The 24,491-nt window shown below is 56.7% G+C and overlaps 1 protein-coding gene across 1 annotated transcript; it reads left to right on the forward strand.

The window, feature by feature from the left end:
* The first annotated feature begins 189 nt into the window (after nt 1-189).
* LOC118021080 (cadherin-23-like) lies at nt 190-24,350 on the forward strand. Its single transcript, XM_035021107.1, has 27 exons — nt 190-295; nt 1,388-1,490; nt 2,811-2,936; nt 3,672-3,875; nt 5,187-5,645; nt 8,735-8,851; nt 9,950-10,174; nt 10,745-10,914; nt 11,139-11,276; nt 12,232-12,350; nt 13,834-14,012; nt 14,161-14,372; nt 16,452-16,643; nt 16,796-16,909; nt 17,514-17,643; nt 17,753-18,004; nt 18,113-18,274; nt 19,818-20,074; nt 20,427-20,524; nt 20,947-21,067; nt 21,148-21,227; nt 21,365-21,405; nt 21,567-21,627; nt 22,111-22,240; nt 22,444-22,566; nt 22,973-23,077; nt 23,959-24,350. Exons 2-27 carry the CDS (start codon nt 1,472-1,474, stop codon nt 24,283-24,285), a joined length of 4,161 nt encoding a protein of 1,386 aa, XP_034876998.1. The 5' UTR covers nt 190-295; nt 1,388-1,471; the 3' UTR covers nt 24,286-24,350.
* The last annotated feature ends 141 nt before the right edge of the window (nt 24,351-24,491 follow it).

Genomic DNA, 24,491 nt, shown 5'->3' on the forward strand with positions numbered 1-24,491 from the left:
TGGGTCACTCTTGCCCTGGCAAGACCCCGCCAGCCCATGATGGCCTTCTAGACCATATCTGTGGCAATCTGGGGAGAGAATTCACAGCTGCTCCTGGAGCTGCAGGCAAAGCAGTTGGGCATCTGTGGACCAGAGCCTAAAATGGGGGCCAGGTCGCTGCTCAGCTCACGAGCCCTCCACATCCCAGACAGGGGTCATCACCGTGAACCGGCCACTGGACCGCGAGCGGGTCCCAGAGTACAAGCTGACCATTTCTGTGAAGGACAACCCGGAGAACCCACGCATAGCCAGGAGGGTGAGGCCGGAGGACATGGGGGAGCAGGGCTGCAGGCTGGAGGTGGCAGGCAGCATGCCGGGGGGCTAGATGCTCAGGTGTCCAAGTGAGCCCGTGCCGGGTTCAAATCCCAGTTCTACCTGGCATTGGGTGTGTGGCTTTGACAGGCAGATTTCTCTCCTACCCCATTTTCCTTCTCTTCTGCAAAATGAAGACTATCCCTACCCCAAAGTTGTGGAAGGGACTAGAAGGAGCCAATATCTATACAGTCATCAGCACTGTGCCTGGCACGTGGCAAACACTCAGTGAACACCAGCTATCCTCTTTTCTCCCAAACCACTGATACTTGGGCACACACCACCCATCACCACCCCCTCGCTCGCCTGCCCCATCTCGCGCCCATCACTTCCTCCTCTTCCCCAACGCACCCCAGAGGCTGGTGGGGATTCGGGTGCTGGACATCAATGACAATGACCCTGTGCTGCTGAACCTGCCCATGAACAGCAGCATTGAGTGGCGGGAGATGGGAAGCTGGGAGGCTGGACCCCCTCCCCGCACACTGCTACCTCGCCCTGTGGTTTTGAATAACCACCCCACCTCTGGGCCTTGGTTTGCTCAGCTCTGCAACAGAGATAGCATCCAGGGGTATGGAGAGGTTCTAAGATAAGGACCCTACTGTGGTTTTTGAAAGGCACAAGGTACAGCACTGGGGGAGAGTTTGGCTGGGCCCAGACTGGGGTATCTGGCAGACCTGCAGGGTCTGAAAACCAAGAGTCATCTTCCTGCCTGAATTCCTTCCTTACCAGGAGATGGAACATGATTAAATGCCAATTGCGTCCACCCTGTTCACTTCACAGTACCTCTGTGAAGGAGTTAGGATTCCCATTTGCCAGACTGGAAAACTGAGGCCCGGATAGGGGGAACGATTTGCCCAAGGCCGCCAAGTGAGCTGCTAGCACAGCAGGGACTTGAACCCCGGTCTCTGGACCCTGAGTGTGGGCTTTTTAATCCTCTACCTCTGCGCCTCAACCCCCCACCTACCAACCCTCCTCCCACTGGAACATTTTGCTAGAACATGGCCTACAACCTAACCCTCCCTTGTGCCTCCCTCAGGATTTTGACTTGCTGCTGATCTTTCTGGCAGACGAGAATGACAACCATCCCCTCTTTACTGAGAGCACCTACCAGGCAGAGGTGATGGAGAACGCTCCCGCTGGTAGGTGCCAGACCCACCTGGGAGTTCCTGCTGCTGAGGCACCACCTGGGCCCCAGATGCCTGAGGACCTCCCTTGCGCTTGATAGGGACCCGGCTGAAGGCTGGCTGGGGAGGCAGCCTCACCGCATGGCTGACCAGAGACCCCGCAGGTGCAGAAGGGTGTGGAGGGGAGGAAGGGGCACCGCTCTTGAGGGGCTGGTGGGCCCCGGGTTGCCACACCTCTTGGGGGCCAACCAAAGAGGCCATAGATCTGCTTGGAAAAGACAGCTGTGGTCATTGGTTCCCAAAGTGGTCTGAAAGCCGCCCCATTACCCCCCCAAGAGGGACAATTAAGGCGTGAAGACTACCCAGGAAAGGGGTAAGCTCACCCCTCCCTGCTCCCTCACCCCAGGAACACGGGCATCCTAGAGGCTTCTGGAAGCTCAGGGAGCACATATAATCAGAGGAGGGGGGCCAAGGGGCCCCAGGTAGGCCAGTCTAGCCCCTTCCCTGCACGAGTACACTGACCAGCCTCACCCTGTTCAGAGGAACAGACTCTCCTTTTTACCGTGCCGCTGGGGAGGCCCCCCTCACCCCTCCTCCAGCCTCCCCAGCCCCAGAAGCTTGGGTTCTAACTCAGAAAGACATGAGCCACGATGCTCCTTGTCTCTGGCTGGACATTCCCCCTCCACCTCTTAATCCCGCCTATGTGTGTGCTCACACACGTACATGCTAGTACGTGCCCGTGTAAGGCATCGGTGTGGGCTTGCTCGTGCGCACAGACACACACATAGGTACCCGTGTGCAAACGTGCCCACTTGGAGTGGCAGACAGGGGCCCAAGCACGGGGAACCCTGGCCTGCCAGCACTCCTGGGTGTGTGTTCACGACTGTGACCACGGAGTCCTGAACACATGCGGGAATCACACCTTCCTAGCCGGGTACAGCCAGGCCCCTCTAAAGAGCATCTTGAACACACCCGTGTGGACAGACTGGGCTGGATGTGCATAGCTAGACAGTGCCCACACACTCAGGGAGCCCCCGACCCTCCCACGGAGTGCCCCTCAAAGGCTGCTGGGAAGGCAGGCGCGCTCTAGGCCGGCCAGAAGGGCTTGCTCACCGTTGTTGTGTTTTCTCCCCAGCAGGGCTTTGAGGCTGCTCCCCAGGCATCTGCGTCAGTCTGCCAAGGCTGCCGCAGCCCGGCCCAGGGCTTCCCCACCCCGTCCACCTCACCTCCCTCCCTCTCATCCATCGTCAGCCATGGCTCACCGGGGCCGGGGTGCGGGAGGGGGCGGGCGGGGGCCAGGTTGGCCCCGCAGTGACCCCTCTCCCCCTGGCCCAGGGACCCCCCTCACGGTGCTCAACGGGCCCATCCTGGCCCTGGACGCAGACCTGGACGTCTATGCCGTGGTGACCTACAAGCTGCTGGGCTCCCAGAGTGGTCTCTTCGACATCGACCACCACTCCGGTGAGGGCTCCGTGCCACCCCAGCTCTCCCAGCCTGGCGCCAGGGCTTCCTGCTGGGGTGCGAGTGACCCACCGCTAGATCTAGGGCCTCCCTTCTCATGCTAGATCCAGGCTCTCCGGGGGGACCCCATTCCTCGTAAGGCCCATTTTGCAGCTGGACTAAGTGCCCTGGGGCCGGGCAGGAGGAACGAGCAGGAGGCTTGGAGCCAACCGAAGGGACCTGCTGGTGCATAAGCTCTCAGCCTAGGCAATGAGCCCCCAAACCCGCTCCCTCCATCTGCTCATGCCCCGGGCAGAGGCTCAGGCCCCTGGTCCACCAGAAGCAGCCAAAGGTCTGTCCTCAAACCACTTCCAAAGTTCCCCAGAGACCGTGTCCCATCAGTCCGGTCCTGGACAGGAGGCCAGCTTGGTGACAGGTGACAACAGGAAGGGATATGCTGGTGAGCAGGTCAGTGCTCCCCCCTGGGTCCCTCGTCCTAGGCAAGACTCAGGAGCACTGCAGAGGGTACCTGGGGAGAGGCTCATCCCAGGAAACTGGCTGCTGGGGGCCCTCCCTAAACGCTGCTTGTTGAGCCTTCAGGGAAGAAAATCACTGCGTTGTCTCCCCCGCTCCACTTTCGTCTTTCCCCTACCACGCCCCTGCCTCTCTCTATCCCCTCCTGGCTGGCTCTTGCCCCGTCTCCCCACTGTACCCCCTTTCCTTTGTGTCTCCTCGGCTGGTGGTGCCGGGTGCCAGGCGTGGTGACAGTGAGGTTCGGTGTCATCATTGACCGGGAGGCCTTCTCACCCCCGGTCCTGGAGCTGCTACTGCTGGCTGAGGATATTGGACTCCTCAATGGCACAGCCGACCTGCTGGTCACCGTCCTGGATGACAATGACAACTGGCCCACCTTCAGCCCTCCCACCCTCACAGTCCACCTGCTAGAAAACTGCCCACCAGGTAAGCAGGGCCCAGGCCGGACCTGCTTGCTGGTCCACGGGGATTGGAGCCTCACAGGTTGGAGGCAAAATTCACCCAGTGCGGAGAAAGAAGGGCAGCAGGGCGGGCAGAGAGAGCAGTGGGGGGCGGGGGGGGTCAGAAAAACCAGGCGGCCCTCACCACCCTGCTCTGATCCACAGTGTTTGTCTGGAAAATGAGATTATTAAGATATGTTCCATCCGTGTCCCTGGACGGAAAGACTGTTTTAAAGTCAAAATAGGATGAATGTGATTGCCATCAAAATCAAATATGATTTGGAGGGTATATTTGATTCTAAAGGTCAGCTGGAAGAGTAAGAACATTCTGAGATAGAAGTATAAATAAGGTAGATTTGCCTTAATTGTCCCTCTTGGGGGGGTAATGGGGCAGCTTTCAGACCACTTTGGGAACCAACATGGTAACATGTTACAGAACTGTAGTATTTACGACCACATGATAGGAGCACAAGACTCTGGGACAAAGTAACCCAGCAACAGATACTGGTAAATTAAGGAAAGTAATATTATGTGATTAAGGAAACAATGAAGGGGGGCCTGGCTGGCTCAGTAGGTGGAGTGTGGACTCTTATTCTCGGGGTTGTGAGTTCGAGCCCCACATTAGGCATAGAGAGCACTTAAAATCCTTTTTTTTAAAAAAAAAAAAAGGAAACAATGAAATCAGTTGTGAAAACTAATTACTGTGCAAAATATCTATTAATATTCAGTGCAGATTCTCACCCCATATCAGACACTAAAATGAAACCTAAAGACGTTCTAGAGAAAATACAAAAGAACAGAAACATTTACAAACAAAAGAAAAAACTTCAGGTGAATGTTTCGCTGATTTCTGGTAAAGAGGTTCTAAGCATATGAGAAACAAAACTCAAAAAAGGAAAACTATTAAATTTTGGTGCATACTAAGTTAAATTTCTTTACACCAAACAATAGCAACCAATATTGAAAGGCAAACAAACTGAGAAAATGGTATCTGTCCCCAGTTATCATAATTACATAGTTTGCATAAGTTGACAGATAAGTGGACAAAGGTCAAAAGCAGACAATATGCAGAAGATATTACTAATCGTTAAGTTAGTAAAGATTTTTCAATCTCTCAAATAATCCTAAAGTGTGAAATAAAATGAGAGTTACCTACAAAGTTGCAAACATGCTAAAAGATAACCACGGGCAAAACTGGCAAGACGGGGCCCTTAGGAACCACCAACAAATGTATCCTGATATAAGGTTTTTGGAAGAGGCCACTGCGCTCAGCCACTCCCCATTCCCACCCCCATAGGATTCTCAGTCCTTCAGGTCACAGCCACGGACAAGGACAGTGGCCTCAATGGGGAGCTGATCTACCGAATAGAAGCGGGGGCTCAGGACCGCTTCCTCATCCACCCAGTCACTGGGGTCATCCGTGTCGCCAATGTCACCATCGACAGGGAGGAGCAGGAATCCTACAGGCTGACAGTGGTGGCCACCGACAGGGGCACCATCCCTCTCTCCGGCACGGCCATCATCACTATCCTTATCGACGACATCAATGACTCCCGCCCGGAGTTCCTCAACCCCATCCAGACGGTGAGCGTGCTGGAGTCAGCTGAGCCAGGCACGGTCATTGCCAACGTCACTGCCGTTGACCGCGACCTCAACCCAAAGCTGGAATACCACATCATCGGCATCGTGGCCAAGGACGACACTGACCGCCTGGTGCCCGACCAGGAGGATGCCTTTGCTGTGAATATCAACACAGGTACAAGGGCCTGCTCCCCTTCCACCTCACTCCTGACCCCCTGCCCCAGCCTCCTTGCCCTCTGCTGTCTTCCTGATCCTCCCTTCTTTCTGTTCCTCCCCGTTCCCTCAGCTGCCCCCCTACTACTCTCTTCCCCCACCCCCAACACCACACTGTCCCCTCTCTTCTCCCTCTCTTCCCTGGCTCCTTCCCTCTCTCCTCTCTCCTCCTCCTCCTTGTATCAGCTCCATCTCTCCTTCCAGTCTCCCTCACTCTACCAGTGTTCCATGTGAGAACGCCCACCTCACCACACTCTTGCCAGTACTAAATATTGTAGAGCTTTCGTGTTTGTAATTGTATAGGAAAATGGTACCTTGTTTTAATATGTATCTCTTTAATAACCAGGTGGTTGAACACTTTCTTCATATGTATGCTAGTCATTTAAGTCATCTGTAAATCTTATATATACCCTTGATGATTTTCTTAAACTATGACAAAAGAAACAACTGTGGCTTATCTTTCATGACCTATGCAGCTTATTATCATTTTGATGGCTTTACCATTTTCCCAATAGTTTCATGTTTTTCTCCTCTAGGGAGTTAGGAAGGGGACATGGGACCCCTACAGGTATACTCCTTGAAACAAGGCCAAGAAGAGTGACAGAAAAACTAATGTGGCTATGACAAAATTCTAAAAATCATTGTTATTCAGAGAAATGCATAGTAAAACAGCAATGAGATAGCAATTTTCCATATGTAATTAGCAGATGTTAAGATGCTGGACAGTATTGAGTATTGGTGACAATGTGGGGACATCAGAACGCTCATACATTACTGTAGGAGCTTAGACTGCTTCCACCATCTAGACAGCAGTATAGCACAAAGTCCACTCATACCCCATGATTCAGCAATTCTGCTTGTGGGTATATGTCCCAAGGATATTCTCAGGTCAGTAACAGGACTATATGCCATGTTACCTGCCATGTTATTGGTGGTGGGAGTTGGAGGCCACCTGAGCATCCATCCCTAGGAGATTGGAGAGTAAAACATGGTGGGAGTACCCCAGGAATACTCTGCAGCAGTCCGAAGTGATAGATTAGATTCACAGAGAAAGGTGGGTAGACCTTAAAAATAACTACTTACTGAAAGAGTAAGAAATAGAATGGGAGATATATACATATCACAGTCCCACTTGTGTAAATGTAAAATACACACACACACAAATACATGATTTTCAGGAACACTTCCAAATGAAAAATATACTTCAGTCTATTACAGTGATTGACCAAGGGGAGAAGAGGGGAGAGGAGATACATACATAAAACAAGAGTGGTACCAGTGACCACAGGGTGCACTAACCCAAAGAGTACGATTCACTCAATATGCATCTGAGGTCCAAAGGAAAAAAGAAGACAGGAAAACCGTGAGCACTAGAAGAATTTAGATGGGTTAGCCATGCCCCAGGGGAGCAAACTCCCTGCTGCCGTGGTTGGTCAGGACCATGGAAAGCTGCTCTGTGCCCCGCCCCACTTTATGCTGGGCTGATGCCTTTACCACTTTTCTCGGCTCTGTTCTCCCTCCCTCCAACTGACTCTGTTCTCTCTATTTTTCTTTCCAGTGTCCTCTCTGCCCCCTCTTCCTCATGCTTTCCCTACCCCTGTTGCTTACCTTTCCTCCCCTTTCTTCTTGCCAGAGCCTCAGCTCCCTGAGTGCTCCTATCCCATGGGGCGCCCCCTTGCTCTCCTGCTTCCTACCCACCCCCTTTCCCTTCCACTCCCTTCCCTCTCAAACCTCCTGCCCTGGTCTGCTCTGAATCCTACTGCCCCCCATGCCCTGCTCTGCTCCATCCCCTCTGCACCCTGAACTAACTGATGTTAACCCTTTCTCTCTTCCTCATGGCTGGCAGGCCTGCAGGTTTGAGCTCGGTTTCTCTGTCACTTCCCACCTCATCTCTGCTTCACCCCATTGCCTTCCTCCATACCATACCCCTACCACCCTTCCTGTCCTGTGGGGCCCAGGCCAAGGCCGGGGCCCAGCCTTCGCAGACTGAATGCAGCCACCCTCTCCCCATCCTCGCTCCCCAGCCTCGGGGACGGGGAGCGAGAGTAGGAAGAGGAGGAGAAGGCAGCGGCCCAGGGTAAGTGACCGCCCGTGGCTGGGAACCCGAGGAAGACAGAAGCCCAGCAGGGGGTCTGCCAAGGGGGAAGGCAATCCCAGAGGCCACACTGCCTGCGAGGGAGCTGGAGACAGAGAGGCAGTTTCACCTAGGATCAGGCCCCCAGGCCCTCCAACAGAGCCCAGCCCTCCAACAGGCCCAACTACGTCTGTCCAGCTCAAGCCCCAGCCTCTGGAGGGTTCCTCTGTGATTCAGGGGCAGGCAGGGGCTGTGGGGAGCGGGGGGCAGGAGAAAAGGAAACAACTCCTTGCTAGTGTTAACACAGGACGGTGCTCCTTGCCCACAATCCGGCCCTGTCATGCCCCACTTAATCAAGGCAAAGAGGTAGGCCTGACTATCCAGCCTGCCCCACCACTGTCCCCTCCAGAGAACACCCTCAGGGATTTCTAGCTGCCTTGACCTTTTATACTTGGTCTCCCTAGAATACAAGCATTGTTTAAGCTGTGATAAAATGCACGTGACATAAAATGTACCACGTTAACCATATTTAAGCATACGGTTCAGTAGTGTTAGTATACACGATTGTTGTAGAATATAAGCGTTTTTGAAACAAGCAATTACATGGCACTATGTGTCCAGCACCGTTCGAAACCCTTTGCAAATGTAAACTCATTTTACGGTTATAATCCTCAAAATAGCTCTATGCAATAGATACTGTAATTATCCTCATTTTATAAATGAGGAAACAGGTGCAGAAATGTTCAATAATTTTCCCAAGTTCACCTGGCTAGTAAGCAGTGAGTGAGGGGCAGAGTGAGGTGCCCCCAGCGTGCAGGTGACTGTGGTCTCATCCCAGCCAAAGAGGTCACCGGCAAGTCCCAGTTCCACTGGGGATCGCTGCCCTTGGTGTGGTTTGGGGGAGCTAGCCAGGAGAGCCCCTGGGAGGCCCAGATGTTATGGGATTCCCCTCAAACTGAACCTAGTCTGGTCTACAGGGTCCGTAATGGTGAAGTCCCCGCTGAACAGGGAGCTGGTTGCCACCTATGAAGTCACTCTCTCGGTGATTGACAATGCCAGTGACCTACCAGAGCGCTCTGTCAGCGTGCCAAACGGTAAGGCTCCCCCCACGCCCGCCCTGGCATCTGCCCGTCAGGGTAGGGACAGCAGGCTGGGAACAGGCACAGGCCTGCCCCCAGGGACGGAGCAGCAGGACCCGCTCACTGCAGGGGCTGCCAGTGGTCAGGCTACACGAAGGGTATGAAGGGCGGCCACTCCAGGGAGGCTCAGTTGTGAGAGCTCAACGGTGGGTGATCCAGAAGCCCAGAACTGTGTGTGATCTTGAACCCAAAGGCTCTGAGTGGGAAGGAGGTTTGGCAGAGGCTGGATGGGCATTGAGAAATCGACCGGCCAACAGAGACTTGGGCCAGAGTCCCACCTCAGAGCCAGTGAGGAGCGTGTGGTTGGCATGTGTGACGGGAACCTCAGATCCAACGGCAAACTGTGGGGTCAGCCCAAGGAAGGAAAGCGCGAGGAAACGTGAATGTCCATGGAGGCCAAGACACCACTTTGGAGGGCGCGGGCACCAGAGCAGAGAGGGGTGCAGGCCGCTGCCCTGCTCGCAGCCTGAGGCATGACTGGGAGGGGCTGCTAGAGGAGTGGATTTTGCATGGGCAGAGCAGGAAGGGGAGGGTCACCCAGCTGCAAGGATGGAGAGATAGACCTGGCAGATATTGGCTGCTTATCTTTACAGGCCAGAGCCCAAGCTTTCAGGAAGGAAGAGCAGACCTGGCCATTGCCGACATGTCCCCTGCTCAGAGGGCAAGGGCCCAGGCGGGTTACATAGAGGGGATACCTCAGACTAGAAGTAGAAGGCCGGATCATGGAAAGGGTCTTCGAGCCTTAGACCATCACAGTCCTCCTACCTCATTGGACAGGTTGGGAAACTGAGGCACAGTAAGGGCCAGGGACTCCGCCAAGTTTCACTCAGCCGGTTGGTGGAACCCAAACCCCTTCCCCTATGGAAGAGTGAGCGACCTAGACCAGGGGAAAGGGTCACATGCGACCGCACAAGGGTTGGATCGAGCTTCAGGGTGTCCCAGGAGGGCAGTGAAAGGCCACCACCCTCTTCGGGCTTGACTGACACTTAGGAAGGCCAGGCCTAGCCACACTGGTGTCCCTCACGTCACCCTCACCCCCTGCTTCCACCCCAGCCAAGCTGACAGTCAACATCCTGGACGTCAATGACAATACGCCCCAGTTCAAGCCCTTCGGGATCACCTACTACACAGAGCGGATCCTGGAGGGGGCCACCCCAGGCACCACGCTCATTGCTGTGGCCGCCACGGACCCGGACAAGGGCCTCAATGGGCTGATCACCTACACTCTGCTGGACCTGATGCCCCCAGGCTATGTCCAGCTGGAAGACTCCTCAGCAGGTGGGTGGGAAATCTGCCAGAGGGGCACTGGGGGACATGGATCTGTGCCTGCTCAGCCTCCACAGGGGACCATGGCCCACTTGTTGCCCTCCAGTTGGGGCCCCACACTAGCCCCTCAGTGGGCTGGGCCAGATCCAATATGGCCAGCATTCTCGTCACTCCCAGATGCCCAAACTACAGGAGAGGAGAGTACCTAGTCCCAGGTGGGGTGGAGGCCCCCTCTGAGGTCTCCTGGACTCCTGGGATACTCCACCAGCGTCTCCACCACCCAGCCTTCCACTATGAGTCTCACTTAGGGAGCAAGAAGGCCAAGACAAGAATCTCTCAGAGGAGGTTCTGGGCTAGTTGGTACTCATCCCTTTGACTTGTGAAAAGCTTTCTCACCCCTCCAGTAAGGAGAACAGCTGGATACCAGTTGCCTGCCTGCCCCTGGGCACTGCTGCTGGGCCACCCTCCTTCTTCAGGGGGTCACCCCTGCCCCTCAGAGTTCCAGATCCTTCTCTTTATACTCTGGAGAGCTTCCATGAGTGAGGAGCGGCCAAACCGGCAGTGGGTGCCTCTGTGTCTTAGGGAAAGTCATTGCCAACCAGACGGTGGACTTTGAGGAAGTGCACTGGCTCAACTTCACTGTGAGGGCCTCAGACAATGGGTCTCCGCCCCGAGCAGCTGAGATCCCCGTCTACCTGGAGATCGTGGACATCAATGACAACAACCCCATCTTTGACCAGCCTTCCTACCAGGTGGGCAGCCGGGCAACAAGTCGGGTCAGGACCCAGGCCCAGGCCTTGGGGCCTTTGGGCATCTTCCACCCCTACCCTGCCGGCCTCCACACCCTGCAGGCGTGGCCACCCCATGAGCAGCTTGGTGCCCTGGGTTGTCTACCAGGTGAGTTTTCAGGGCAGGGGCATAGACACTAGGCCTGACCCGAGCCCGCTTTCTTCTCTCCCTGCCCGCTGGGCTCCAGGAAGCTGTCTTTGAGGATGTGCCTGTGGGCACGGTCATCCTGACCGTCACCGCCACAGATGCTGACTCGGGCAACTTTGCCCTCATTGAGTACAGCCTCGGGGATGGAGAGGGCAAGTTTGCCATCAACCCCACCACGGTAAGCAAGCCAACTGGGTGATAGGAAGGGCGCAGGGGCAGAGGCTGAGAAGCCACCACAAGTCATCCCGGCTTCTGGGTCCTGCCATCGGGATGTCTGTGGTCTCGGAGGTTTTTCCACCAAGTCAGCAAGCCCGGCAAGAGTCCCAGACATCCTGTAGACTGTGGCCTTTCTGTCCCTGTGGCCAGAGTTTTTTGGAACTAGCCTTTGTGGGACAAAAAAAATTCTGAGATGTGTCCCCACCAGACTAGAAAACTTGACTCGGGTCCAGGCGACTGCTTTTTAAAACTGTCAAGAGAGAGGTATAGGAAGCTCTGTGGAAAGTGGACACAGTGTTTGAGCTCCTGCTGTATCCATGGCCCCATATCAGTGCTGGGGGGCAGGGGGAGGAAGCCTCCATGGGTGTCTCCCCCATGCTGCCATGGGTCTCAGACTTGTGGGAGAGTAGAAACTCAAGAGAAAGGATGGGTGATGATTTCAAATGACTGTAAATTGGTTCAAAGCTGCTGTTTCAGCACAGGGAGAGACCACTGTGGCCTGGGGGTGGCTGGTCAGGCAGGACCTTCCCCAGGGATGGGGTCAGAACTGGACTTGCCCTCCTACAGCCTCTCGCTGCCCACATCCCCCTACACTCTGCCCCGTCAGCAGGGTTCTGTCCTTCCTGCTCAATGTGAATGATCAGTCATGCCCCTGGCCTGGCACTGTGAACAGCAAATGCTCTACATCTGGCCAGGTAGCAAGCTCCAGCCTGGGCTGTCCAACCCATCTCCAGGTGGATTAGAGTCGTGAGGGCAAGCGGAGCCACTAGAATCCGAGCTCCCTGGGGATAGGGGCTGTTGTCTCTTCTGTTCGGTGCCGTGTCTCCAGAGCCTAGAACAATGTCTGGCGTAGAGTGAATGCTCAATAAATATCAGTTGGATTGATGAAGGACCTGATTCTACCCTCCCCTTACTAGGGTGACATCTATGTGCTATCCTCTCTGGACCGGGAGGAGAAGGACCACTATATTCTGACGGCCTTGGCCAAAGACAACCCTGGAGATATAGCCAGCAACCGTCGAGAAAATTCGGTGCAGGTAAGGGCCATCAGCCCAGGCCAGGGACACTAAGGACTGGAATTGTGGAGGCAGCAAGCAAAGCCTTAACTTTAGAGAACGCTGCAGAGTGGGAGCAGAGCCCCCCCACCCCATCCCCTCAGAGACATGGTGGCAGGAGGAGACGGCAGGAGCTTAGCTGGGTGAGTCAAATGGCAGTGGCTTAGGGAGATGGGGACTCTCTAAGAGAAATCTGTTGTGCCCAGCCCCTGCGAAGACAGTGTTTAAACATACCTGAGTGTAACCAAGTAAAGCCTGGGGCTCCAATGTCCCACTATCCATGGTGTCCCAGTGAAAACAACAGTCCAGCAACCAAACATAATTGTAACACAGTTATTTTCATTTATGTCCCTTCAAGAACATTAAGAGGGTTTCCAGTTCTCAGCCCCATTCCTACTCCGGCTCTAGCCTCAACACAGTTGCCCTGAGGCCAGCCTACCGCCTTCTAAGCTCTGTCCCCACTTCTGTCCAAAGTCCCATGCCTTGAGGCTCTGCTTTCTCCTTCTTTCTTCCCCGGTTCCTGCTTTGTCCAGTCCTTTCCGTATGCAGTTCTGCCGTTTCTCCCCACAATAGCCTAACCATCCAAGGAAAACTCTCCTGGAGCGTGGGGGCTGGTGAGCAGCTGGGTGGGCAAAGACAAAGTCCTGTTAGCAGGTCTCCCTAAGGGGGAAGGAGCCGGGAGCACTCACATGCCCGAATCCCATCCCTGTTACATTGCTGCGCTGGGAACAGCCCAGTATTTGGAGTCAGAAGACTAAGACTGCACTGGGCGTCTGGCATACAACCTCTCTGAGCCTCAGTTGTCAACTCTGCAGGAGGTGGGAGGCAGGGAGATGGGGAGTTGGAAGGTGTTTTGTGCACAGAACAGGGTTCTTAAAATCCTGAAGGGCTCTCGTGGGGATGCAGTCAGGCAGGGCGTCAGCAGCCAGGGGAGAGACGGCCTCCGGCCTGGTGTGGCCATGGGCCCCGCCCTGGCTTGGGGGTCGGCAGAGGGAGCCAAGTTCCAAGCCAGACACACATGCTAACCAAGAACGAACTTTTGGGAGTGGAGGAATCACAGGGCAGCATTAAGGTTGAGAAATTAAGAGTCAGATGTAGGGGCCACGGTGGGAAGGAGCAAAGGACAGAGTGGGAGGCGGTGGGGGAGGGCTCCCTGCTTCGGGACCCAGACACAGATACCTGGTAACCACAGGACTAGCTGCAGAGCATTAACTGGGGCCGGGAGCTGTGCATCACGGGAGAGCCTTACCGGCCCCTGAGAGAGGAGATATTACTGTCCCCAGCGCACAGCTAAGGACATGGAGACTCGGCTGGCGGGGGGCAGGGGGTAAAATAAATTGAGGTCGGAATCCAATAGTGGGCACTGTCTACGCTGGCTTTTACTCCTGTATGACCGAATCACCCGAAGCAGCCCCTCAGTATGCTCCTGACCTTTGACATCAGCCTCCCCGCCCCCCCCCCCCCGGTGGGGATCCAGGTGCTGGACGTCAATGACTGCCGGCCACAGTTCTCCAAGGCCCAGTTCAGCACAAGCGTGTATGAGAACGAGCCGGCAGGCACCTCAGTCATCACCATGATGGCCACCGACCAGGACGAGGGCCCCAATGGGGAGTTGGCCTACTCACTTGAGGGCCCTGGCGTGGGTAAGTAGCCCGCTCCCCACCTGTGATGCCTTGGGCGTGGGAGGAGCAGGCGGTGGTCTGCGCGGCCCCAGGCCAGGAGGAGGAGGAGGAGGGACGGGAGGGACATCTCAGCCAGAGCCAGGCCCGGCTCTCCTGTCCCACCCGCCAGAGGCCTTCCACGTGGACATGGACTCAGGTCTGGTGACCACAAAGCGGCCGCTACAGTCCTACGAGAGGTTCAACCTGACCGTGGTGGCCACGGATGGCGGACAGCCCCCACTCTGGGGCACCACCATGCTCCTGGTGGAGGTCATCGACGTCAACGATAACCGCCCTGTCTTCGTGCGCCCGCCCAACGGCACCGTCCTCCACATCAGAGAGGTACCACTGTCCCCTGGGCCTCCCGCCCACCACCATCTCCCTCCCGCAGTCACGCCTGGAAGAGCAAAAGGGTCCCCCTGGGAAGATGGGGAAACTGAGGCCACTATGCCAGTGCAAGGTCCTGGGCCCAAGTCTGACTGTCACTACTGTGACCTTGAGAAAGTGACTTCTCTGGGTGGTTTTTCATCCGCAAAACGGGACTAAGAATAGTAGATGCCCTAGCTCTTGCTCCTAGACGTCTGCCAAAAAAGGCGGCCTCCCCGGACACCCACTTCCCCTGTATTTGTGTCTCAAAATATACACACATGTTCCTTCCGTCTGTCTGCTGTTCCTGCTGATACCCGGCCTAGGGACTGGGGATGGGCATCCAAATAAGAAACAAGGGGAAGTGGCTGAGGTTCCAGAATTCCCCAATCCTTCTTCCATCCCTTGTTCTAAATTGCCTCATAAAGGCAGGGAGCATTCTTTTATCCCCTGCCCTGCCCCTCCTTCCTCTCAGCCCCCAGGCCCGACCTGCTCAGTGCTGGTCCACTCAGGAGATCTCCCACCTGTTCTCTGTTCCCCGAACTTCAGCATGCCTCCGCCTCTCAGAATGTCAGTATCAGGTCCTTGTCACTGTCCCCACTTTGAGGTCCCACAGGAAACATATCCCCCAGGGCTGAGCAGCAGGAAACTCTGTGCCCAGACCTTGTGAGTTGCTTTATCCAGTGCCCATGGCAGTGAGGGAATGGTCCTCTTTGCGCTGCCCACTGGGGAGCTCGGCGAGGCCAGCGCACGCTGAGTGACCCTGCAGGGGCTTAGTGCACAGACCTTGCCCCCCACCCCTCAGTTTCCATTTTCCTGTCAACCATTTCTTTTTCTTTACCCTGATTTTTTTTTAACTTGTTCATTCTTGTTATAATTTATACGTTCTTGTTAGTGCCCTCAAATCTTTTTTGTGGAAGAAGGCAAGATATAAATTAATAATAATCTAGTTCTTTTCCACAACAAAGGCCCCATTTGCTATGTTTTCCCCTTCAAGACACCGTATTTTGAAAGATCCGTGTCTCCTGGGCGCCTGGGTGGCTCAGTCGGTTAAGCGACTGCCTTCGGCTCAGGTCGTGATCCTGGAGTCCCTGGATCGAGTCCCGCATCGGGCTCCCTGCTCGGCGGGGAGCCTGCTTCTGCCTCTGACCCTCCCCCCTCTCGTGTGCTCTCTCTCTCTCATTCTCTCTGTCTCAAATAAATAAGTAAAATCTTTAAAAAAAAAAGAAAGAAAGAAAGATCCGTGTCTCCCAAACAGCCAGCATTTGTCATCACGCTTGCTATTAATTAGATGTAACTACCATTTGGAGTCTCTGATTGTCCTGATCAGTGAGATACAAAGTAAAGCCATGCTGAGCTGATAATTTTTCAAGTAAAGGCCAAGAAATGTGCTCTTTTCCTTGTGCCCTGTGCAGCCTTATTATGGGTTAGTATATGATGTCCATCAGATTTCCTGAGATCTTAGACTTAACTCAAGGGAATCAGGAGCCTGGGGCCCAGAGAGGTAGAGTGCATGTCTAAGTCACACGGTGAATTCGTAACAGACTAGAACCCAGCTGTTGTCTCTATCCACCATGTCATCCTACCCGCCTGTCCCTCATTTTCGGGTACCCCACTGGGTAGATGGTGGTGTCTGGGGATACCTAGGGCTCCTATGATTAGGGTAGCAGAGCACAAGACAGACCCAGGGACAGAGGGGTAGCTGTGGCCTCAGCCTTTGGATTCCCCCTCCGCCTTCCAGTGGGATCCAAGGGACGGGGGAAGTCCCTGGAAGGGCAGTAACCCTGAGAGAGTGTGAAGCATGGTGGATGGAGACCAGGCAGGTCCACCAAGGGGCAGTGGAGTGGGGGTGGGGTGAAGGGGATGTTCTAGCAGGTGCTCAAGACTCCAGGAGAGCAGCTAAGCCGGCAGACATTTCCTAAGGATGCTGGAAGGTGGCAAGGACAGTCTGCTGAGTGAGGAGAAAGCACAAGAGCGCCGTCAGGGCCTGGGAGCTGGGATTCTCTCAGACGCCCCAGGAGCCTCCCTGCCAACCCCCGCCACCCCCCACCGCAGGAGATCCCGCTGCGCTCCAATGTATATGAGGTCTATGCCACAGACAAGGACGAGGGCCTCAATGGGGCTGTGCGCTACAGCTTCCTGAAGACGGCGGGCAACCGGGACTGGGAGTACTTCACCATCGACCCCATCAGCGGCCTCATCCAGACAGCTCAGCGCCTGGACCGCGAGAAACAGGCCCTGTACAGCGTAAGGGGGCGGGGCCCGGGCGAGGGGCGGGGCCGAGGGCGGGGCTTTCCTCCGGCCACAGGGCCACCCCCTCCCCACCTAGAATGCCTGCCAGGGTGGTGAGCTGGCTCCCCGGGGGTGCCCTCCTCTGACTATGTTCTTCTGTCCCCCAGCTCATCCTGGTGGCGAGCGACCTGGGCCAGCCAGTGCCATACGAGACCATGCAGCCGCTGCAAGTGGCCCTGGAGGACATCGACGACAACGAACCCCTCTTTGTGAGGCCTCCAGTGAGCTCACCCCCGCCCCGCCCCGCACCAGCCACACCCACACAGGGACTCACCCGCCCCCGTGCTCACTGCCGCTACGTGTGGTTACATTTGGAAACCCTGCACGCCCCTCACAGAACAAATATTTACTGAGCAGTTGCTATTTCAAGGTACTACTCTGCAGTCAGCAAAGCCAACAGGCCGGCCTTGTGGAGAGGTAGCTCTCCTGATTGCATGCACGAGAGCACGCACAGGAAACCTGAAATTCAGCTCTGCTGCGCGGAGCTGCGCCTGAGGCCCTCCTGTTGACTCAGACTCTGCGATGTGCTGGGGTTTTTTCTTGTGTGCACCTGGGATGTGAGGTTCCCCGGAGACCGTGTGAGTGCGAGTGTGCGCACGTGCACATGTGTATGACTGTGCCCCCTTGTTCAGACATCGGCTCAGGTGTTCTGTGAAGCTCTTTGCTTCATAGAACAGGCCAGGCCAGGCCCAGCCCATGCTTCTTGATGTTCCAGAAGCTCTGCTCACCCCACGGGGCCTGGGCAGTGATTCCCTCAGCCCACAAAAGGCACTGCCTGGGGCCCTCCGACCTTGGCCTCCTGTGGCCCCCCTCTCCCCCCTGCAGAAAGGCAGCCCCCAGTACCAGTTGCTGACAGTGCCCGAGCACTCTCCACGCGGCACCCTCGTGGGCAACGTGACAGGCGCCATGGACGCGGATGAGGGCCCCAACGCCATCGTATACTACTTCATTGCAGGTGGGGCCTGCGGGGGGCTCATGTCCTACCGACCCTGGGGCTGGAGGGGACCCCACCAGGCCCCACCCAGGCCCCACCCCCTCACCCTGTGCCGTGGTCCCGCCCGCAGCCGGCAACGCAGAGAAGAACTTCCATCTGCAGCCTGACGGGCGCCTGCTGGTGCTGCGGGACCTGGACCGGGAGCGGGAATCTGTCTTCTCCTTCATCGTCAAGGCCTCGAGCAACCGCAGCTGGACACCCCCGCGGGGGCCCTCCCCGGCCCTCGACCTGGTCACCGACCTCACCCTGCAAGAGGTGCGCGTCGTGCTAGAAGACATCAACGACCAGCCCCCGCGCTTCACCAAGGCCGAGTACACCGCAGGTGCCGGGGGCGGGGTCTGGGTCCCGGGGGCGGAGCCTGGGTCCCGGGAAGAGAGCGCCCCCTCTCTCCCCCGGCCCTGCCACTTAGATCCGCTTGCCCATTCCGCAGGAGTGGCCACCGATGCCAAGGTGGGCTCAGAGTTGATCCAGGTGCTGGCCCTGGATGCAGACATTGGCAACAACAGCCTCGTCTTCTACAGCATCCTGGCCATCCACTACTTTCGGGCCCTCGCCAATGACTCTGAGGACGTGGGCCAGGTCTTCACCATGGGTAGGAGCCTCCACCCAAGACCTCTGTCACTGCATGGACTGTAGTCTGGAGGAGATGGGGTCTGTGTGGGCACCACAGGGTATGAGTGACTGGCCAGCCAGCCATGTGAATCCTTCCATTCACCCTCCCATCTAACCGTCATCCAGCCAGCCCCTTGTGAATCCTTTCTTCCATCTACCTTTCTAGTCTCTGATCCACGTCTCCATCTCTCCATCTACCCACCCGCTTTCTCCTTCCTTCCTTCCCTCCATCTTCTCATCCATCCGTTATTCATCCATCCATCCATCCATTCACCCACGCATCTGTCAGTCTGCCCCACCCCGGGCATCTGTCCATCCTTCCTCTCACTCATCCATCCGTCCACCCATCTACCCATCTGTCCATTCATCCATCCACATTCCCATCCTCCTCCTCTCCGTATGTCCACCTGTCTTCCCATTTGTGTACCTCTCCCTCCCCCGGGTCAGGCATTGTGCTAAGCACTGGAGGGCACATATGTACCTAAAGGTATGCATGCTGACTTGTGCATTTGCCTGTGTGGAGAGCTGAGCCTCTTGGGTCAAGTTCAAGAAGGTGTCCTGGTGGGTGTCCCATGACCTTACTTCTAGACCCCACCCCTTCCCCACTCTTGCCTACAGGAGTCAGTCTAGACTCCTTCCTTGGCCTGCCTTTCAAGGTTCACCAGGTCTTCCTCCCAGTCCCTCTTCTGTTTCCACAGCCCGCCCACTACCTGTAAGGGCCCAGTGTCCACCCAAAGCTGAACACCTAAGCACTCCTTCAGCCTTTTCTATACTGCCCTCCGTTGGCCTTCGCTCTTTGTCTTCACCTCCTGAAATACCACCTTGACCTTCACCTCTGCCTTCAGATATGCTCCCCATTACCATCCTCTGGAGCCTAATTCACAGGCCACCTCCTCCGGTCACACAACCAGATGCCATCCTTTGTCCTCTGGTCTACTGCTGCTCTTAGTTTAGTAAATCAAGGCACAGAGAGGCTACATAGCTTGCTAAAGGTCGCACAGCCAGAAAGTGGCAGATCTTGAACCCAGGTCTGCGGTCTTCTAAGACAAGACTGCCACAGCACCTCGGGTCATCTCTGTAGTACGGCTGTGGAATTCTGAAGTGCATGTGTGTGTGACAGAGAGTCAGTGGGGGGGCTCAGACGTGTTCCCTGATCCCCCAGCATGGGACAGAGGAGTCCCAAACTTACCATCCTTAGGTCAGTGCAGCCCACAGCTGTGTTTGAACTTGCAGGGTTTAAGTAAAAACTTAGAAATCTCTAGAAGTACCAGTTTGGGCAGCAGCGGCTGCCTTCTCTGAGGATGAGAGATCAGCTGAGCCGACACCAATGCCACTGCTCCCTCAGATGAACACTCACATTCGCTCATCCCCACGCCTCTCTCCCGGGCCCTGCGGGCACTTACGGCCTGAGATGCTGCCTCCCCTCGGTGTGTCCAAATGCCCCTGGCCCTCAGCCCTCCCCAGGGGGTTCAGGGGCACTGGCTGGTCCCTGAGCTGCACCTGCCCGTGGGCTCTTCCCACAGGGAGTGTGGATGGTATCCTGCGCACCTTCGACCTCTTCATGGCCTACAGCCCCGGCTACTTTGTGGTGGACATCGTGGCCCGGGACCTAGCAGGCCACAACGACACAGCCATCATCGGCATCTACATCCTGAGGGATGACCAGCGTGTCAAGATCGTCATTAATGAGATCCCCGACCGTGTGCGTGGCTTTGAGGAGGAGTTCATCCGCCTGCTCTCCAACATCACTGGTGCCGTCGTCAACACTGATGATGTGCAGGTGCCCCATGGAACCGCCCCGGGTCTAGGGGCTGTAAGGGGAGGGGGACCAGGCCACAGGGACGGGGCATGGCAGAGAGATCAGGGGTCTGAAAGGGGGGTCTGTGCCGCCTCTGTCATTCCCTAGCAACGTGGCCTCGGAAAAGTCCTTCCACGTCTCTGGCCCTCAGTAGCCTCACCTATAAAATGGGGCTAATAATAGTGCCCAGCCCCACGCAGTGAAGTGATTGGCATCATGCTTGGTCCTCAGGGAGCACTCAGCAGCGATGCGTTTATTGGCAGGGCAGGCCAGGAGGGGTTCCCCATCCCATTCCTTGCTCCTGCCACAGCCCACCATGCCCCCTCTCGCCTAGTTCCATGTGGACAAGAGGGGTCGGGTGAACTTCGCACAGACCGAGCTGCTCATCCATGTGGTGAACCGCGATACCAACCGCATCCTGGACGTGGACCGGTGGGTGGGGTCTGTGCTCAGACCGTCGGCCCGACCTCCCTGCCCTGGAGTTGGGGAGGGACCCCCCCCAGGGACCCCCCAAAGGAGACAGATAACACCATCAGGCTGGCTGTGGGGGGGTCCCCCCTCAGCAGGGCCAGTAGAGAATAGTTTGGGGGTGTCCTCCACCCCTCTGAGCCTTACTCTCCCCATCTGCAAAATGCCAAGTACTACATGGATGGCGAGGAGCAAGCAGGATCTTGTGTTGAGGGGTGGTGAACCCTATAAGATACAAAGCTATTCTAGCTGGGTGGGATCTGATCTTGCAAGGCTTGGTGGGGTTGAATTTGGGAGTCAGAGGCAAGAGCTCTGCAGACCTTTCTGCGTGGGACAAGCTCTTAAGGAATGGCTGAGGGGAGCTGAGGCCCTTGCCCCTTGCGCAGGGTGATCCAGATGATTGACGAGAACAAGGAGCAGCTACGGAATCTCTTCCGGAACTACAACGTTCTGGATGTGCAGCCTGCCATCTCTGTCCGGCTGCCCGACGACATGTCCGCCCTGCAGGTAGTCCTGGTGGCACCCAGCCCCGCCGCCCCTCTGCCCTGGGTGCTCTTGCCCACTCATGCCTGGCCCCACTCCCCCAGATGGCGATCATTGTCCTGGCCATTCTCCTCTTCTTGGCGGCCATGCTCTTCATCCTCATGAACTGGTACTACAGGACTGTGTGAGTGACCCCCACCTCCCTGCCCTGGGACAGGCTGACCAGCCCTGCTCCTGGGACAGTCACAGAGGTAGGCAGGGCCCTGAGATGCCAGCCCTGCCCAGCCTCCTTCACCAGCCCCTCTCTCTGCTTCCCTCCAGACACAAAAGGAAGCTCAAAGCCATTGTGGCTGGCTCAGCAGGTGAGCAAGGGCTGTGATGGGGGGGGGGGGGGGGGGCTGAGAGGGCAGGAGGGGCCCCGAGGGGCCTAGAGTGCCTGCCTAGGCCTCACAGGGCTGGCTCGGCTCCCCCGGCCCAGCAGGGTGCACCCCTCCCCTCCATGCCCTAGCACTTCTCCCTACAGGGAACCGTGGTTTCATTGACATCATGGACATGCCCAACACCAACAAGTATTCCTTTGATGGGTAAGTGGGGTCCCTGAGCCCTCAGGGTGCACTTTGGGGAGGCCTGCCCAGGACCCAGTTGGAGTAGGTTCTCTACCACCCCTCAAGCTCTGAGGGACCAGACTAGCTAAAACTTGGGGTGGTGGTGCCCCCTAGTGGGCCAGTCACCCTTCTCTACACTCAGAAACTATTGGCTGAGCTGGGATCCACACCCTAATTGGGCCCCAGTGCCAGGGGACATAGACTTTGGATACCACATGCAGAGTGAGGCCGCTGGACCCAAGCTGATCCAGACTGACACGTCGCCCTGGTTCCTGCAGGATCCTAGTGTGGGAGGGTGCACCCCTGAGGACCACAGGCAAGGGGCCTCCTTCTCATGGCCCTGAACCACCAGTCCCATGCTGGCCAGGGAAGAGGGCAGGGGTTAGTGGGGAAGCTACAAGAGCATCTGTGCACTCAGGCTGTCCCTCCTCACTCCAACCCTCCACCACCCCCAACATGCAGAGCCAACCCCGTGTGGCTGGATCCTTTCTGTCGGAACCTGGAGCTGGCTGCCCAGGCTGAGCATGAGGACGACCTGCCAGAGAACCTGAGTGAGATTGCAGACCTCTGGAATAGCCCCACCCGCACCCATGTGAGCCGGGGCCAGAGCTGGGGGCTGGGGACAGTCGTGAGGGATGGGGTGGAGGTAAAGCAGGTCGTGGCCACTGCTCACCAAGGAGCTGGGTTCCGGGGGTGGGGGTGGGGGGATTGTATCCACTGCTCCGGGTGTGTTGTGTATGTACACGTTTGTGCATGCAGTCTACCTCTGCTCCAGTTCGTGTTCTCTCTCCCCAGGGAACTTTTGGGCGTGAACCGGCAGCAGTCAAGCCTGATGATGACCGGTACCTGCGGGCAGCCATCCAGGAGTATGACAACATTGCCAAGCTGGGCCAGATCATTCGGGAGGGACCCATCAAGGTGAGTCCTCCCTGCAGGCTCCTGCACCACACCCCCTCAGGGCCCTGCATCCAGACCTCTGACCGCACTAGGACTAGCTGCAGAGGATACAGGAATGGGGGAGGATCCTGGGAAACAACTTTTCCACCTCTAGGCTCAGCTAGAACTGGGCAAGAGTGACTGCGCAGAAAGAGGGGCCCGGGCACCAGGCTGATGGGGAGCTGCTTCAGCCTGCAGTGGCCTGGAGCCCACATGGGTCTGGCTGGTCACTGTCACCAGCAAGCTCTGCTCCCAATCCTCTACCCTTGGATCAGGTGCCTGTGCACCCTAGACTACTAGCACCTTCCATCACCCCCATCAGAGTTAGTGAGGGGTGTGGCAAGCAGGGGAGGGCCTTGGTGGGGGGTTAACCCTCTCCCTCCCCCAGGGCTCGCTGCTCAAGGTGGTCCTGGAGGATTACCTGCGGCTCAAAAAGCTCTTTGCACAGCGGATGGTGCAAAAAGCCTCCTCCTGCCACTCCTCCATCTCTGAGGTAGCCGGGCGGGCCCGGAGCTGTGTGCTGTGCCCCAGCGCTGGGGGTGCTCATTCCCTCCCTCCCTCTCTCTCTCAGTCTCTCTCCCCAGCCACCTTCATCCTTCTCAGTCTCTAGAGTTCAGCATCCAGGGCCAAAGACAGCAATGGGTGGGGTCCAGGAAGTCTACTTGCTGGGCTCCACAGTGGGCTTTCCCAGGGTGGGTACTGGGGAGTGTTTCTCAGACTTGAGGGGCCCAAGAAGATGCCCTGAAGGAGTGATGTCCTATAGGAAACTGGCTCAGGGTCAAATGGGTCTATACAGGTTTGTTTGCCTGCAGTAATGTCAACATTTTAAGAACTCAGACTTTATTTAAAAACCCAGATTTCCAATTGGGCCAACAATTCCCAAATGGAATAGGCCAGAGCTAACAGTTCCACACGGGACAAAAGTGCCACATGGTGAATTTCCACTATATCCTGTCACCCCTCCAACTTCACCTGTGGACACTCCCTACCTGGCCAGAGTGGATCCTGTTTGAGGATAGATTGGTAACAAATCCAGATCCCAAAACTGCATCACAGGATCTTTATAGACCATTAAATACACAGAATTCAAGATTCTCATGGGAAGCCCACGTTCTAAGAACACCACCCTAAGTGTCCGTGGTGCCCCCTTTGTACCCAGTTTGAGAAACACTGTCATCCGATGACAGGCCTACTGCAGCTCGAGCCCTGAGTGCCCTGCAGTCACCTGTGTGCGGGAGGGAAGAAACAGTGACACAGCAGGTGTGATTCTGGGGCCAGCCACCTGCTCAGCCCTTGGGCGTGGCCCTGAGCCTGGGCGGGTCCCAGAGCCGTGGGCGGGTCCCAGAGCCGCGGGCGGATCCTGGCCTCTTGCAGCTGATCCAGACGGAGCGGGAGGAGGAGCCGGGGGAGCGCAGCCCCGCCCAGGGCAGCCTGCGCTTCCGCCACAAGCCGCCCACAGAGTTGAAGGGGCCCGACGGCAGCCACATAGTGCACGGCAGCACTGCCACGCTGCTGGCCACTGACCTTAACAGCCTGCCCGAGGACGACCAGAAGGGGCTGGGCCGCTCGCTGGAGACCCTGACCACGGCGGAAGCCAGTGCCTTCGAGCGCAACGCCCGCACGGAGTCGGCCAAATCCACACCCCTGCACAAGCTTCGTGATGTGATCCTGGAGAGCCCCCTGGAGATCACGGAGCTATGACCAGACGGGGGGGCCTCGCTGGTGTCCCCCATCCTCCCGGGGCAGGGCAGAGCAGGACCACAGTGTGGGCCCCTCCCCAGGCCGGCCAGGGCTGTCCCACCTCGGGCTGGCCTGGTGGAGCCCGCTCCCGTTGCTCAGACTCCACCTCTGCCAGACGCCCATTCAGCACCTGACATCTACCTTCATAAAATTTGTTATTTTTTTAA

This window comes from Mirounga leonina, unplaced genomic scaffold, assembly GCF_011800145.1.
Source record: "Mirounga leonina isolate KUSES-001 unplaced genomic scaffold, KU_Mleo_1.0 Mir_114, whole genome shotgun sequence".
NCBI classification, from domain to species: Eukaryota; Metazoa; Chordata; class Mammalia; order Carnivora; family Phocidae; genus Mirounga; species Mirounga leonina.

Coding starts and splice junctions, on each gene's coding strand:
- LOC118021080 (XM_035021107.1), top strand. Junction 14,373..16,451: donor CCGTCCTCCACATCAGAGAG/GTACCACTGTCC, acceptor CCCCCACCGCAG/GAGATCCCGCTGCGCTCCAA. Junction 22,567..22,972: donor TTCGGGAGGGACCCATCAAG/GTGAGTCCTCCC, acceptor TCCCTCCCCCAG/GGCTCGCTGCTCAAGGTGGT.